The following is a 15,276-nucleotide window of genomic DNA, read 5'->3' on the forward strand; positions in this document are numbered from 1 at the left end:
CTCAGCCAGGTGCAGTGGATCACCTGAGGTCAGGAGTTCGAGACCAGCCTGGTCAACATGGTGAAACCCTGTCTCTACTAAAAATACAAAAATTAGCTGGCCATGGTGGTGGGCGCCTGTAATTTCAGCTACTTGGGAGGCTGAGGCAGGAAAATTGCTGGAACTCGGGTGAGAGAGGTTGCAGTGAGCCAAGATTGCGCCATTACACTCCAGCCCTGGTGACAACAGCGAGACTCTGTCTCAAAGAAAAAAGAAACAGGTTCTCGCTGTTACCCAGGGTGGAGTGCAGTGGCATGACCAAAACGCATTGTAACTTTGAACTCCTGGGCTCAAATGATCCCCCTGCCTCAGCCTTCCGAGTGACTAGGACTACTGGTGTGTAGCACCATGACCAGCTACTTTAAAATTTTTTTTATAATTTTTTTTTTTTGGTAGAGAAAGTGTCTTGTTATATTGTATAGACTGATCTTGAACTCCCTTGAACTCCTGGCCTCAAGGGATCCTCCCACCTCTATTTCCCAAAGTACTGGGATTATAGGCATAAGCCACTGAACCTGGCCTTTCCTCTCATTTTGATATCTAAATGAACCCTCAAGTATCTAAATATAACTAGTCATGACTTTTCAAAGCTGTCCAAAATATTAAAACTTAATTTAATTATTTTTTCTTATAAATGACAAGACAGACAAAAATGCTCACCAAGAAAATGACTCAGAAGACAGCATGCTAAGGTATCTTTTTCTATTTAAATTAACATCAGCAGGCTGGACATGTTGGCTCATGCCTGTAATCCCAGCAATCTGGGAGGCTGAGGCAGGTGGATCACCTGAGGTCACGAGTTCGAGAATAGCCTGGCTAACAGCAAAGCCCTGTCGCTACTAAAAATACGAAAGTCAGCCGGGCATGGTGGCTGGTCCCTATTATCCCAGCTACTCAGGAGGCTGAGGTAGGAGAATCGCTTGAACATGGGAGACAGAGGTTGCAGTGAGTTGAGATCATGCCACCGCACTCTAGCCTGGGCGACAGAGCAAGACTCCATCTTGAAAATAAAAAAATTAATTAATTAACATCAGCAGAGTCTAAAACTGTCACTAATAGAGTTTCCCTTTGTCAAATAGGTTTCCACAAATATGGGTATTCTACCCAGTGTGAGTATGTATAACTTTAGATACCCAACAACTGAAGAACTGAAAACCTACACCACCCAACTTGAAGACCTGCGCCAAGAAGCAAGTAACCTTCAGACACAGGTAGAAGCTGCACACGATGTATTTTCCTCATTGCAGTAATATAAACAAAGAAAGGAGATACCATCATTGTGACTTGGTCATAATTGTCGTCACAGAACAAGTCATAGGACACACAGTGGAATGGGTCCTAGGATTGCAAATAGAATTGATCTTGCTTGCGAACTCTAATAAATTTTGTAATGATTTCCTAGGGACTGTGTGCAAAGGATTCTGAGTCCAGGATCAGCAGGAAAGAGGATCATGATTGATGAGTTCTGTCTGCAGTGGTGATCTGGGATTGGAAGGGTGAGGGAGAAGAGTAGGGAGGGAGTATAGGCATGGTTTTCAACGCTGAGCAGACTTAACACTGAGCTTGCTAGGTTATGTGCGGTGTCCATCAGAGAAGAGAGTAGGAGATAGGGCCCAAGCTGGAGTGCTGACTAGCTATGGCATGCCCCTAAACTACTTGTAACTGTTCAAGAATTCAGGGTAGCTGTGGGTAAAGTAAAAGAGGTGACCCCAGCAGCTTATGCTAAAACAGATCTGTGGCTCCCAGACTCACCAAGCCCAATGCACGACACTGGGGACGTGCTTGGAGTCATACACCTAAGCCTTGATTCTCACAATTGGCTCATAAATGACACTTCTCCCTCCTCTGCAGGCTGCTCCTGTCTTTAAGACACTGTACCCACTCTTTGTAATCAACCGCTTCAGGCTTCTCTTTTTTGACTTCTTTTCCTTCTCCAGGCTACACTTGATTTCATTAACCGCTTTCTCCTACATTGGAATGTGGAGGGTGGGAAACAGTGGTAAAGGAGACAGTGTAATTTATCTGGGACCACACTTTCACCTGGATCGCCCTGCTAAGAGATCCTTCATCTTATGGCTTTTTAATCCCATTCAGTACTCAAATAACTACCTAATGTTGAGCTTCTTAAACTCGTTTTTCTCCGAGTTTAACATCGTGAGTTTATTTATTTGTTCTGCTACCTAGTTCACAAAGTGTTTGAAGCAACTTATTACAAAAGAAGCATAACATAAATCGTAAACTATAATGGAAACTAGGCAAAATATAGGTCTAGGAAGGCAAAGGTATCCTGATTTTCTTTTTCTTTTTTCCTCTTGATTCAGGAAAATATGACAGAAGAAGCATGCATCCATTTGGATAAAAAATTGTTTGAACTATTCCTGACCCTCAGTCAGTGCCTCAGCAGTGTGGAGGAGATGCTGGAGATGCCCAGGCTTTACAGGGAGGATGGTTCTGGCCAGCAGGTGCACTGCGAGGTAGGGCACTTCTCACAAACCCATGTGTTTGGCCATTACAGCAGCCCCGTGAGTTAAGCCTGAGTGGAAGCCTCTTGAGGTCAGAGCTCATTCATTGTCTTCCTTCCTCTCCACTTCAGACACTGGCTCTTGAGTTGAAGAAACTTTATTTAGCACTGAGTGACAAGAAGGGTGATCTTTTGAAAGCCATGACTTGGCCTGGCAAGAACACCAACTTGCTCCTTGAATGTTTTGACAACCTTCAAGTCTGCCTGGAGCACACTCAGGCTGCAGCTGTCTATAGAAGCAAGTGCCTGAAGGCTGGCCTCGATTACAACTGCAGTTACCAGGTATGATTCCGAGCACACAGCCTATTTTAGCACTGTTTTAAGTTACAGCATGGACCCCTAATGCCTATTAATTACTATCCCTGGTGACATTTGTTAATAAGAATTACTAAGGAAAATGATGAGACTCTTCTGTTTGTTGCTCATGGTTGGAGATCATTTGAAGTGAAGCCCTGACTGGGTGCAGTGGCTCATGCCTGTAATCCTAGCACTTTGGGAGAGACCGAGGCAGGCAGATCACCTGAGGTCCAGAGATTGAGACCATCCTGGCCAACATGGTGAAACCCTGTCTCTACTAAAAATACAAAAATTAGCCAGGCATAGTGGCGCGTGCCTGTAATCCCAGATACTTGGGAGGCTGAGGCAGGAGAATTGCTTGAACCTGGGAGGCAGAGGTTGCAGTGAGCTGAGATCACACTGCTGCACCCAGCCTGGGCAGCAGAGCGAGACTCCATCTCAAGAAAACAGAAAGTGAAGCCCTTTTTGAAGTCTTGGCTGAGCGCAGTAACTCATGCCTGTAATCACAGCCCTTAGGAGGCCTAGGTAGGTGGATTGCTTGAGCCCAGGAGTTCGAGACCAGCCTCGACATCATAGATCCCATCTCAAAAAAAGAAAAAAGTAAAAAAAAAGATAAAAATAGAGTCTTGAGTATGAATTTGTTGGGGTGAACTAACATAATGTTTAATTTCTTGTATTACATTTAGCCATTTAACAATTAAAATGGGGGGGTGGCATTTGTATTTGTTTTTCTAGGCTAGAGGGAGCCATTAACACTTTTGAGGTAAGGAATGACAATCCGTGTATGTTTCAGGTAGATTCCTCCAGCAGTTGTCTAAAGTAAATTGGAGAGGGAGAGACTCCAGGCAGGTAGAAGAGTTAGGAAGCTACTAAAATTATCTAATGAAAAAGAAATGAAACCCAATACTATTTATAATGAGGCTTGCCCATAAAAATCAAGCCTGAATCTGACCAAGCTTCTAGAATCCAAGTAAAACAGACGCAAGAAAAGAAGAACAGGTTAAACAGCACACTGGGAGTGTAGTCTGCCAAATCCAGCCTGTGGGAAACTGTACTGAACAAATGACCCATTTTTTCACACACACACATGCAAGAAACAGAAAAGAAACGTGGTCGGGGATTCTGCAGATTAAGAGAGATCTAAGATGTACTTATCCATCATGACATACGGACCTCATTTGGATCCTCATTGAAATAGAAAGAAAAATTATAGGCAATTAAGAATATGTGAATCCTGTCTGGGTAGTTAAATCATACTAAGGAATTATTATTGATGGCAGGGGAGGAGTATATTGGAGTATTTTTAAAGAGAAGGATCTTTATCTTTTAGAAATATATACTGAAACATATACTGATGAAATGACTTGAGACCTGGGATTTGCTTCAAAATAGCCTGAAGGAAAGGAGATTAGGTACAGTTGAGAGCTGGAGGGAGGATGTAGAGGGAGGAAGGTCAGCCATGAATCAATAATTGTTGAAGTTTAATGATGATACAATGGGGATTTCTCTATTTTTGTATTTGTTTGAAATTTCAAATGTCACAAAAATTATAAAAACCAACTAAATATACAAAAAGATAATGAAGGCCTAAACGAGATTGCTCAGTTTCCTGCATTTATCTTACAGAATGAAATAAAGAGATTATATGATCAGCTCATTAAGAGTAAGACATCTTTACAACAGTCTTTGAATGAAATCAGTGGCCAGAGTGTTGCTGAACAGCTTCAGGTAATCAAGTCAAAATAATCCAGACTGACTGAACTTTGAACCACAGAGCTTTGCGTTTAAGCCGTGCTTCTGAACTACTTTCCTTTGTGAGCAGCAGCAAGGCTTAAGTACGTAAATAAAAAGTGAAAACTATTTATGTTGACCTTTTAAAAACATCTCTTAATTTTCTGAAGCACGATGTATTAAAACAACAGGAGACCATTTTCACTTGTCAACCATGACAAAATGTGTATGTCCACTGTTGGTAAGGATATTGGAAAATGAGACCCTCATCCTCTTGCCAGGGGAGCCCTGGGGATCCTTTGTCTGTATATCAGAATTTTAAACATAAATACTCTCTCTTCCAGCAATCATTTGACTTCATTTATTTAGCAAATATTAATTGAGGATCCACTATGTTCAGGCACTGTTTGAGGTGCTGAACTTGTACTCCTCCTAAGGATATAAGATAAGTGCATAGAGATAAATAGTTTGGCCAGGTATGGTGGCTCACGCCTATAATCCCAGCACCTTGGGAGTCTGAGGCAGGTGGATCACTTGAGGCCAGGAGTTCGAGACCAGCGTGGCCAACATGGTGAACCCTGTCTCTATTAAAAATACAAAAATTATCCAGGTGCAGTGGCACACAACTGTAGTCCCAGCTACTCAGGAGGCTGAGGCGTGATCATTGATTGACCCTGAGAGGGAGAGGTTGCAGTGAACTGAACTGAGATTGTGCCACTGCACTCCAGCTTGGGTGACAGAGCCAGACCTTTGTCTCTAAACAAATAAATAAATAAATAAGTCATAAATATTTAAGGATGGACCCAGCAGCTCTGCTTGAGTTAAAAACTGTAAATAACCTAAAAGTCCATTGAGAGCTGACTGATACAAAAGCAGGGTACACCCTTAACAATAGCATGCTGTGTGTCTGTTTCAAAGGAGCTAGATATGTGTATACTGATGTGAAGAGATGCTGAAGAGCTGGTGAGTGAGGAATGCTAACCACAGGACAGAGTGCTGTGGTGCAGTTCATTGAGTTTAAGGATATGCGCGTATACCCCTACTGGTATGGAGCATGTTAGGAACTGGGAACCTCTGGGAAGATTGTTAAGGAGAGGTGAGGAAGCAGGAACTGGGATTTTCGTTTTTCCCTTCATCCCTTTCTGTACTGTTTAATTCTTTTTAGATGACTATGTGTGCTTCTCTGACATATTGAAGGGTTTTCTTTTCTTGTATTGTCTCTCACTTAGAAAGCAGATGGATATACAGTGGAGCTGGAGAACGCTGAGAGCCGAGTGGTCAAACTACGAGATGAAGGGGAGAGGCTTCATTTACCTTACGTTTTACTCCAGGAGGTTTACAAATTAGAGGTATGCCTGAGCAGAAAACATTGACTCAGCACTGTGATTGTGAGGAGTCAGATTCTTTTCTTTCACCAACAGAGTAGATTTGTCTTTCAGTTATTGCCCCGGTTGGATGAAAATGCATTTGTGCACCTGCTCTTCTCTTTTCAGGATGTACTTGACAGTATGTGGGGAATGCTAAGAGCCAGGTACACAGAACTCAGCAGTCCTTTCATCACTGAGAGCCAGCAAGATGCTTTGTTGCAAGGCATGGTAGAACTGGTGAAGATTGGGAAGGAAAAGCTTGCTCATGACCACTTAAAACAAACCAAAAGTAAAGTGGCGTTACAGGCTCAAATAGAAAATCACAAGGTGAGACAGACATGTGGGTCAGATGTCCCCTTCATAGACTAAAATCTTAAGGTATTTCTGAATGTGAACAGAAAGGATCCATTTTTCTTCTTTGTTGAAATTTAAGCTATTCATCCTTCTAATAAACATCTATTAGAATGCCTAATGTGTACAAGGAACCCTGGTACATGCTGGGAGTTTGGGCTATGAGTAAAAACAGACACAGTTCCTTATATTCATGGAGCTTTCACCTGATTGAGAAGATAGACATTTATCAACAAGTCTTCAAACAAATTAAATTGAGGATCCATTCTATGAGAGCATTTAATAGCAGAAGGTGACTTAGGAAAGTTAGAAAAGGCTTTCCTGGCCTTGCACGGTGGCTTATGCCTGTAATCCCAGAACTTTGGGAGGCCAAGGTGGGTGGATCACCTGAGGTCAGGAGTTCGAGACCAGCCTGGCCAAAATGGTCAAACCCCGTCTCTACTAAAAATACAAAAATTAGCTGGGCATGGTGGCAGGTGCCTGTAATCCTAGCTACTCAGGAGGCTGAGGCAGGAGAATCACTTGAACTCAGGAGGCAGAGGTTGCAGTGAGCTGAGATCACGCCCCTGCACTGCAGCCTGGGTGACACAGCAAAAAAAAAAAAAAGAAGAAGAAAAGACTTTCCTAAGAACTGGAATCAAACAGAAGGTATATTATTATGTAGTATACGACTATAATAAATCCGTTCATTTTTAAAATTCATTTCATTAAACAAAAACCTCTTGATCACCAGCTAAAGATAAAGAGTAATCTAGGTGCTGATAATTAAAAATGTGTAAGACAGTTCCTACCTGAGGTAAGCTTACGGTCTAGCATTTGGAAGGTAGAACTTAGTCTAAGAAAAGATGAAAGGCAAATATTGTATGAAGGATGGAGGGGAAGAGGAGAAAATAATGTTGATTATCTACAGTGTGTCAGGCCCCTTGCTAGATGCTTTTGTAAACGTCTCTATGTATATGTCATTTTCAAGGCTTAAGAGAAGGGATTCACATAATACGGAGGGTTCCCTACAGACAACTGGAGGAGGCAGTAAATGGAGAAGAACCAGGTGAAATAAAGCCTTCCTCTTGAAAGGTTCTTGAAGTTCAAATACAAATACAGGAAGCTTTATGTCCAGGATTCCTATAAATCAGCAAATCCCCTTTATTTCGTCATTTTCTTGAGTGGAAGTTAAAGCCAAGGTTAAGGCGTCCTGTCTTTTGAATATGCGGGCTGCTTGAGTTTGCACGTCTGTCCATCCAACTTGTCTTGAAATTCATCAGCCACAGTGGCATCTGTTTTTTGTTTTTTTTGTCTGTTTGTTTTTGTTTTTTTAAGAGACAGGGTCTCACTCTGTTTTCCATGCTGGAGTGCAGTGGTGTAATCATAGCTCATTGTAGCCTCGAAATCCTGGTCTCAAACAATCCTCTCACCTCAGCCTCCTGAGTAGCTGGGACTATAGATGTGTGTCACCACACCTAACTGGCTTCTATCTTTTTGTAGCATTTAGACTCAAAACAACTGATTTAGAAAGCTCTATCTGGAAATTGACAAAAATGTTTGCCATTTAACATGGATTATTTAGTGGAAAATAACACTTAAGGATAATACTTCTTTATAATTCATTGAAGTTCCACTAGTGTTCAAAGACTAAGAGATTTTTTTTTTTTTTTTTGAGAGGGAGTCTCGCTCTGTCGCCCAGGCTGGAGTGCGGTGGCGGTGGCATGATCTCGGCTCGTTGCAACCTCCGCCTCCTGGGTTCAAATGATTCTCCTGCCTCAGTCTCTCAAATGACTGTGATGACGGGCATTCACCACCATGCCCAGATAATTTTTGTATTATTGGTAGAGATGGGATTTCACCATGCTGGCCAGGCTGGTCAATTTGACTCTACATGGATGTCCTGGGATTTTGGATTTAAAACAAAAATAACTGGATATAAAGTTGAAGTAACTTGGTTTTTAAGATTTTCACAATTTCAAAATAAATATTAAAACTTTCTCCATCTCATAGGTTTTTTTCCAGAAGCTTGTTGCTGACATGTTGTTGATCCAAGCATACTCTGCCAAAGTATTTCCTTCTTTATTGCAAAAGAGAGAGACATTTTGGGCAGAACAAATAACAGAAGTTAAAATACTAGAAGAAAAGTCACGCCAACGTGGTATGAAGCTACGGAGTTTGTTGCAGGTATTTGGGTTCTGTAAACGTTGTACTGAAGCTGGGAATTCCTGATTTTCCATCACCACCCCAGGTGTTGAGAAGAAGTACCTAGTTATCATTAAGCTATAGTTAAATGGAAGCCTGACAGTGAGGAATGTGGAATGTGGACCCCTGCTCAGGTTCTGAGGCCACTCCCTGAAGGAAAGGTTGGCTGGGATTTCTCGTACATAGATTTGGGATGGTACTGCGTCTCTCTGCCTTTTAGGTTCATGTATGAATAAGCAAAACGATAAGCACTTTGAGACCTTGAATGAGATCATTTGGGTGAAACAGTTACTGGTTTAGAAACTACTTCTTCAAGAGAACAGGCCCAGCTGTTCTAAAATGGGTAATGACAATCTTGTCTAAATTCAAAGAAAAAAAATAAGCATGCATAAAGCTCCTTCTCAGTTTTGAGGCATTCCCCTCACAGCCTTTCATAGCCAATGTTAGTACTTAAAGGAAATAAAGAAAAAAGGAAGGAGGCTGGGCGCGGTGGCTCACGCCTGTAATCCCAACACTTTGGGAGGCCGAGGGGGGTGGATCACGAGGTCAGGAGATTGAGACCGTCCTGGCTAACACGGTGAAACCCTGTCTCTACTAAAAATACAAAAAATTAGCTGGGCATGGGGGCGGGCGCCTGTAGTCCCACCCACTCAGGAGGCTGAAGGAGGAGAATGGTGTAAACCCGGGAGGCAGAGCTGGCAATGAGCCGAGATGTGCCACTGCACTCCAGCCTGGGTGACAGAATGAGACTCCGTCTCAAAAAAAAAAAAGAAGGAAGGAAATGTTTAACTTGATAATATAATATGGTGTTATTTTTTGCTAACAAAATTTATTTTCTAGTTAGTGTGTCAAGTTGATATTTCTAATATGTCGTGGTGTTTTTTTAAAAAGACTCCATGGACCCAGTGAGTGTTCTATAAAAGCTAAGTGAGCCACTATGTGAATAGATATGGAAATGAGTGAGATGGTTATTTTTCTAACAGATGATGTTTGGAGTCAGTAACTCAGCTCTGTGGTGTGTTGGGATCCTAGGGGTGGGCGTCTGTGAAAACGGGACAAGCTGAAAGATGACAAGACTAGAGCTAAGGCAGTTGTTCTCCCCTGATGACGTGTAAGCCTGTACTCCTCAAAGATACCCTGAGCAGACCTATGCTTCAAGTGGCGTGGGGGTTTGATGGGCGTGGGCTTGGGCGTGGAGAGCAAGAGCAGCCTAATAAGAGCTTCTGTTGAATAAGGGTCTAAAATTTAGCTCTTTCCCTTTCCTAGTAAGAGAAAGGGTCTCTTGTGGCTCTGAGGTCTCTACAGAGTTGCTAAGAGTATCACTTTAACTTCATTGTATTACTCCTTTAGTCATGTTACCCAGTTTGACAAGACAAGCATAAAACACTAAATGCCAACTGAGATTCTTTTTAAACCTTGTCCTCAAAGGCAATGGAATTCTTTTCCATTCGATGATGAGCGCTTACCAGAGTGGGTTACGTCTCTGACACACCTGGAATCTGTGCTTTAATTTTGTATGGTCTTGGTGTTCATTTTTGTTTGGTGATGAATTGTGTTGTTATCTGGAACCAATCTAGTAAAGGCTTCCATTGATTTTATGTCCTTGATTCTCTAGAAATGGGAAGAATTTGATGAAAACTATGCATCTCTTGAAAAGGACCTGGAAATTCTTATATCTACATTGCCCTCTGTGAGTTTGGTGGAAGAGACAGAGGAAAGATTAGTGGAAAGGATTTCGTTTTACCAGGTATTTTTCTTCCATTTAAGTTATCAAAGACATGTCCATAGCACTTTGTGTTTTACATTTGTTTTGACTAAGTGGCTTGGTTTTGAAGGTTTGAATTGAAACAAAACGTTCATCATACAGCTCACTGTTGAATGTATTCAGGGAGACTGCAGATTTGAATGTGAACTCCTCAGCATAAACACAAGTCTGGCGTAGGGGAGAGGACCTTATCTGAGTCGTGGCTCCATCACTTATCACCTCTGTGACCTTGCTGTCCCTAAGCCTCAGTTTTTTAATCTGTGGAACGTAGATAATCGAGCCAATTCCACCTGTCTCTGGAAGTGAATGCCAATGAGCTACTAGTATGGAAATGAGCTGAAGAATGGAAATAACTTTGTCAGCCTTCGGCCTCTAAACATATATTTAGTTTTATTCCTACAGTGAAGTCCTGAGTAGATGCAGCCCACGAGAGAGACAATAATCTTACCTGCCACCAGCATTATAAAAACATCCCGGGCCGGGTGCAGTGGTGCACACCTGTAATTCCAGCACTTTGGGAGGCCGAGGCAGGTGGATTGCCTGAGCTCAGGAGTTTGAGACCAGCCTGGGCAAAATGGTGAAATGCTGTCTCTACTGAAATACAAAAATAATAATAAATAAATAAAAATAAAAATAAATTAGCTGGGTGTGGCAGTGTGTACCTGTAATCCCAGTTTCTTGGGGGGCTGAGGTAGGAGAATTGCTTAAACCCGAGAGGTGGAGGTTGCAGTGAGCCAAGATCACGCCATTGCACTCCAGCCTGGGCGACAGAGCGAGACTCCATCTCAAAACAAACAAACAAAAAACCCTCAAATGTTTAAACTTTTTGTGTGTAACTTTTTGTATTATTGTCATCAGTCTCTGTGTCTCTAATTTTGGTGCCAAAGAAAAGATAAAATCTTAAAATGGTTTTGAAGTGGCATTGAGAACATGACTAACAAGATAAAAAACAGGTTTTAAGTCTTCTCACCAGGAACTTAAAATTTCTAATTTTAACTTTAGAGTATATGCCGTCAGAATCTGAGTTGTACGGCCAGTGGCAGTTATCAAATATCAACTTTAAAACTTCAAAAGCACATTTATCGCCTGAATGAACTAGGTGGAAAATGAAAGCAGGAAATACTTCCAGGGCTCTCTCTTCCGTGGAGATATTTTAGCCTCTATAAAGAACATTTTCCAGAGGCTGGGACACTGTATTTATACTCCCTAGATGTCTGGAAGGCTACAGTTGGTCTCATTGCCACCTTATTAATTATATTGAGCCTAACTCTAAGGTAAATCTGGATCCTCTGGGGTGGGTGGGAGTGGGGGTGATGGGAGTACTGTTTAGCTCTTTGTTAGTCTAGGGATACCAAAGGTAGCGTCTAAACAGCTGAAAGAATGCAGTTGAGAACACTATTTTAAGGCTTATTATTTTAAGCAACAGTCTAATATTAGCCAAAGTAATATGAGTGTGATTGTTTTCTCCAGAAGTAACCATAAATATTAAAAAGAAAAAAATTGTTCTAAGATTTTAAATGAATTTGCCAGACTAAAGAAGACGTATCTCATAAAGCCCATCTCACATATGGACTTCATAGGCCGTTCTCAGTTCAGAGTCAAGGAAAGGTTTGTGTGACTCTGACAGATGTCGTCATCTTGATCAGCCGTCGTCTGTGGGGCGTGGAACCTAGGGGTCAGTTGTGTGTGGCCTTTGAAGTCGAACAAACCTGTGCTCAAATGCTGGTTCGGCCTAGTTACTCGTGTACAGACTGTCTCCATGCATATAATCGATAAATTAGGCTGGGCGTGGTGGCTCACGCCTGTAATCCTAGCACGTTAGGAGGCCGATGTGGGCGGATAACCTGAGGTCAGGAGACCAGCCTGGCCAATATGGTAAAACCCCATCTCTACTAAAACTACAAGAATTAGCTGGGCATGGTGGCATGTGCCTATAATCCCAGCTACTCAGGAGGCTTAGGCAGGAGAATTGCTGGAACCCGGGAGGCGGAGGCTGCAGTGAGCCGAGATCGCGCCACTGCACTCCAGCCTGGGTGACAGAGCGAGACTTCATCTCAAAAAAAAAAAAGGGGAAGGTGAATTAAGACTTTTCAGAGATGTTTTAAAGATGAAGAATCTAGCATTTCACTTAGAAAATTAAACTGATTTTTTTTTCTTTTAATACAGATGTTTGATATTTCATTCTAGCCCACACAGGCTCAGACACGGGGAGGGGATTACAAATGGGAGTGGTGGAAAGGGCCATGGAAGTGGAATTTTTTGGTAATTTCTTAAAAGGCTTAACTTAATTTGAAAATAGCAAACCTTTTGTTTTGATAATTTATTTTTTAAGATTAAACAGGTGTCAGGATAAATGGCATTAGATGAATCCAGCTGTGTTAGGTAATTACCTTTAGACAGACTTCACATAATTTCATTTTTCTTTCCATGGAGTTGGATTAATGATATGCTATTTTAATTTATTTTTCTAAAATTTTCTTCCTTTCTGTCTACTGAATCTTTATATTCCGTAGAAGACTCTGGAAATGAATTTTCTGCCTAGTATTTGCATCTCATGGATAATAGAGAAATAGTATTTTATTTATCCTCTTCTTATGTAAGTCACCATCTGAAGTGCTTCCAGGGGCAGAACAGAAATAAGGAACACCTGGTGGCTCTGCAGTCAGAGGGGTGGTAGGGACTGAGCTGAGGGAAAAAGGGAGTAGGCTCTCCTAGAGCTGGCAGCTGCTGCTCAGTTACGGCCACCCTTTGCCACATGAGATGCAGACCAACAATTGCTGGGTCTTCCAGTTTTCCCAGAGACACTGGCAATCCTGATTATTATGTAAGATTTCCTGGGTTTTCTTCCTTTTTTTTTTTTTGAGACAGAGTCTCGCAGTGTCACCCAGGCTGGAGTGCAGTGGCACGATCTCGGCTCACTGCAAACTCCGCCTCCCGGGTTCACACCATTCTCCTGCCTCAGCCTCTGAGTAGCTGGGACTACAGGCACCTACCACCACGCCCAGCTAATTTTTTGTATTTTTAGTAGAGACGGGGTTTCACTGTGTTAGCCAGGATGGTCTCAATCTCCTGACCTCGTGATCTGCCCCTGTCAGCCTCCCAAAGTGCTGAGATTACAGGTGTGAGCCACCACGCCTGGCCTAGATTTCCTGATTTTTCAAACTGATCTTAAGGTCACACAAAACCTGTCTGTGAGCCCAGCGTGGCCTAAAGAGTGCCAGCTTGGTTGTTGTTTGTATGTAGTAAGTCTATAAAGTTGATTTGGTTTATTTTTGGGGTTTTTTTTTTTTTTTGAGACAGTCTCGCTCTGTCGCTCAGGCTGGAGTGCAGTGGCACAATCTCAGCCTACCACAGCCTCCACTTCCTGGGTTCCAGCAATTCTCCTGCCTCAGGCTCCTGACTAGCTGAGATTACAGGTGCAGGCCACCAAGTCCTGCCTCAGCCTCCCAAGTAACTGGGATTACAGGCATGTGCCACCACGCCTAGCTAATTTTTTGTATTTTTAGTAGAGAGGAGGTTTCACCATGTTGGTCAGGCTGGTCTCGAACTGCTGACCTCAGGTGGTCCACCCACCTCAGCCTCCCAAAGTGCTGGGGTTACAGGCGTGAGCTAATGCGCCCAGCCAGTAAGTCTACAGAGTTGAATCTGTGCTCTAGAAATGTGAGATTGGACACCTATCATGAAAGGTGACCAATAAACCATTAATCATGCATCTAGTCAGACTATAGTCTTGAAGGTTGGGAAAGTGTTACTGTTTCATCAGTAGACACAAATGTCAGTTTTAAATGCAGTATTTGTGAATAGCTTGGCAGACTTTATTTTCTAAATAATTCATTCTATGACTTTACTTTTTATTAGCAAATAAAAAGAAACATTGGTGGAAAACACGCCCGGCTTTACCAAACTCTGAACGAAGGCAAACAGTTGGTGGCGTCTGTGAGCTGTCCTGAATTAGAGGGCCAGATCGCAAAACTGGAAGAGCAGTGGTTGTCCCTGAACAAGAAAATTGACCATGAGCTCCACAGGCTGCAAGCACTTCTCAAGCATCTGCTCAGGTCTGCCTTTTTGGGGGTGGACTGGCTTCACATTGTTTTGTGGAGAAAGACCTCAGGGATTCTGTAGTCAACTAAATTTTACCTGCAACCCGCCTTATGCTGTTTTCTCTTGGGCAGTCGAAAGCAGTTGGGGCCCTCTTCTGGGCTAAACACGATGTAGAATCTCTGATGGTTTGCTAGACACAGCATAACATGTAGTCAGTTTGCTGTGATCATTTTTTCTTTTCTTTTTTATTTTTAAGGAGGCAGGGTCTTGCCCTGTCACCCAGGCTGGAGTGCATAGAGTGCAGTAGCACAATCATAGCTCACTGCAACCTTGAACCCCTGGGCTCAAGCAATCCTCCTGCCTCAGCCTCCCAAGTTGGTGTGACTACAGGCATAGGCCACCATGCCTGGCTAATTTTATAAACTTTTTTATAGAGATGGAGTCTCACGTTGTTGCCCAGGGTGCTCTCAAGCTCCTGGCCTCAAGCAATCCTCCTGCCTCAGCTTCCCAAAGTGCTAGGATTACAAGTGTGAGCCACTGCACCCAGCTAGTTTACACATTTCTATAGAAGCTAGGAATTATGTTATAAAATATATATAGGTTACCTTTATACCACGATATTGCTCTTTCCTACCCTCTTCCAAAAGTTTTAAAATTAAAAAAATTAAATGATTTTAGCTAACAGAATAGTTTGAAATAGCCTCACAACAAAGGAGAATTTGTTGTGCTTAGTTGGTATAATCTTGAACCATGTGAGGAAGGAGGAGAACATGGAACATTTAAACCTCATTCTCATCCCTGCCTCTTAACCTAAGGCAGTTTAAAAGTTACAAGAAGGGCAGAATTTTGTTTGAATATTTTCACTACCTCGGGCAAATATGTTGGGTGTTCAGCCAACAGCAGTTTGTTGTTATACAGCTTATACAAATGCTGTGTGTGTGTGTGTGTGTGTGTGTGTGTGTGTGTGTGTGTGTGTGTGT

The 15,276-nt window shown here is 42.3% G+C and overlaps 1 protein-coding gene across 1 annotated transcript in view; it reads left to right on the forward strand.

Moving 5' to 3' along the window:
• Positions 1-15,276, forward strand: part of SYNE2 (spectrin repeat containing, nuclear envelope 2) — a 405,169-nt gene that overhangs the window by 302,772 nt on the left and 87,121 nt on the right. Inside the window, exons 71-79 of the mRNA XM_011978327.1 lie at positions 1,119-1,250; positions 2,361-2,513; positions 2,633-2,842; positions 4,484-4,585; positions 5,818-5,937; positions 6,082-6,282; positions 8,299-8,472; positions 10,106-10,237; positions 14,114-14,310. Of these exons, the coding sequence (XP_011833717.1) occupies positions 1,119-1,250; positions 2,361-2,513; positions 2,633-2,842; positions 4,484-4,585; positions 5,818-5,937; positions 6,082-6,282; positions 8,299-8,472; positions 10,106-10,237; positions 14,114-14,310 (1,421 nt within the window). The remainder of the gene's footprint in view (positions 1-1,118; positions 1,251-2,360; positions 2,514-2,632; positions 2,843-4,483; positions 4,586-5,817; positions 5,938-6,081; positions 6,283-8,298; positions 8,473-10,105; positions 10,238-14,113; positions 14,311-15,276) is intronic.

The sequence above is a fragment of the Mandrillus leucophaeus genome, unplaced genomic scaffold (genome assembly GCF_000951045.1).
Source record: "Mandrillus leucophaeus isolate KB7577 unplaced genomic scaffold, Mleu.le_1.0 Scaffold192, whole genome shotgun sequence".
NCBI lineage: Eukaryota > Metazoa > Chordata > Mammalia > Primates > Cercopithecidae > Mandrillus > Mandrillus leucophaeus.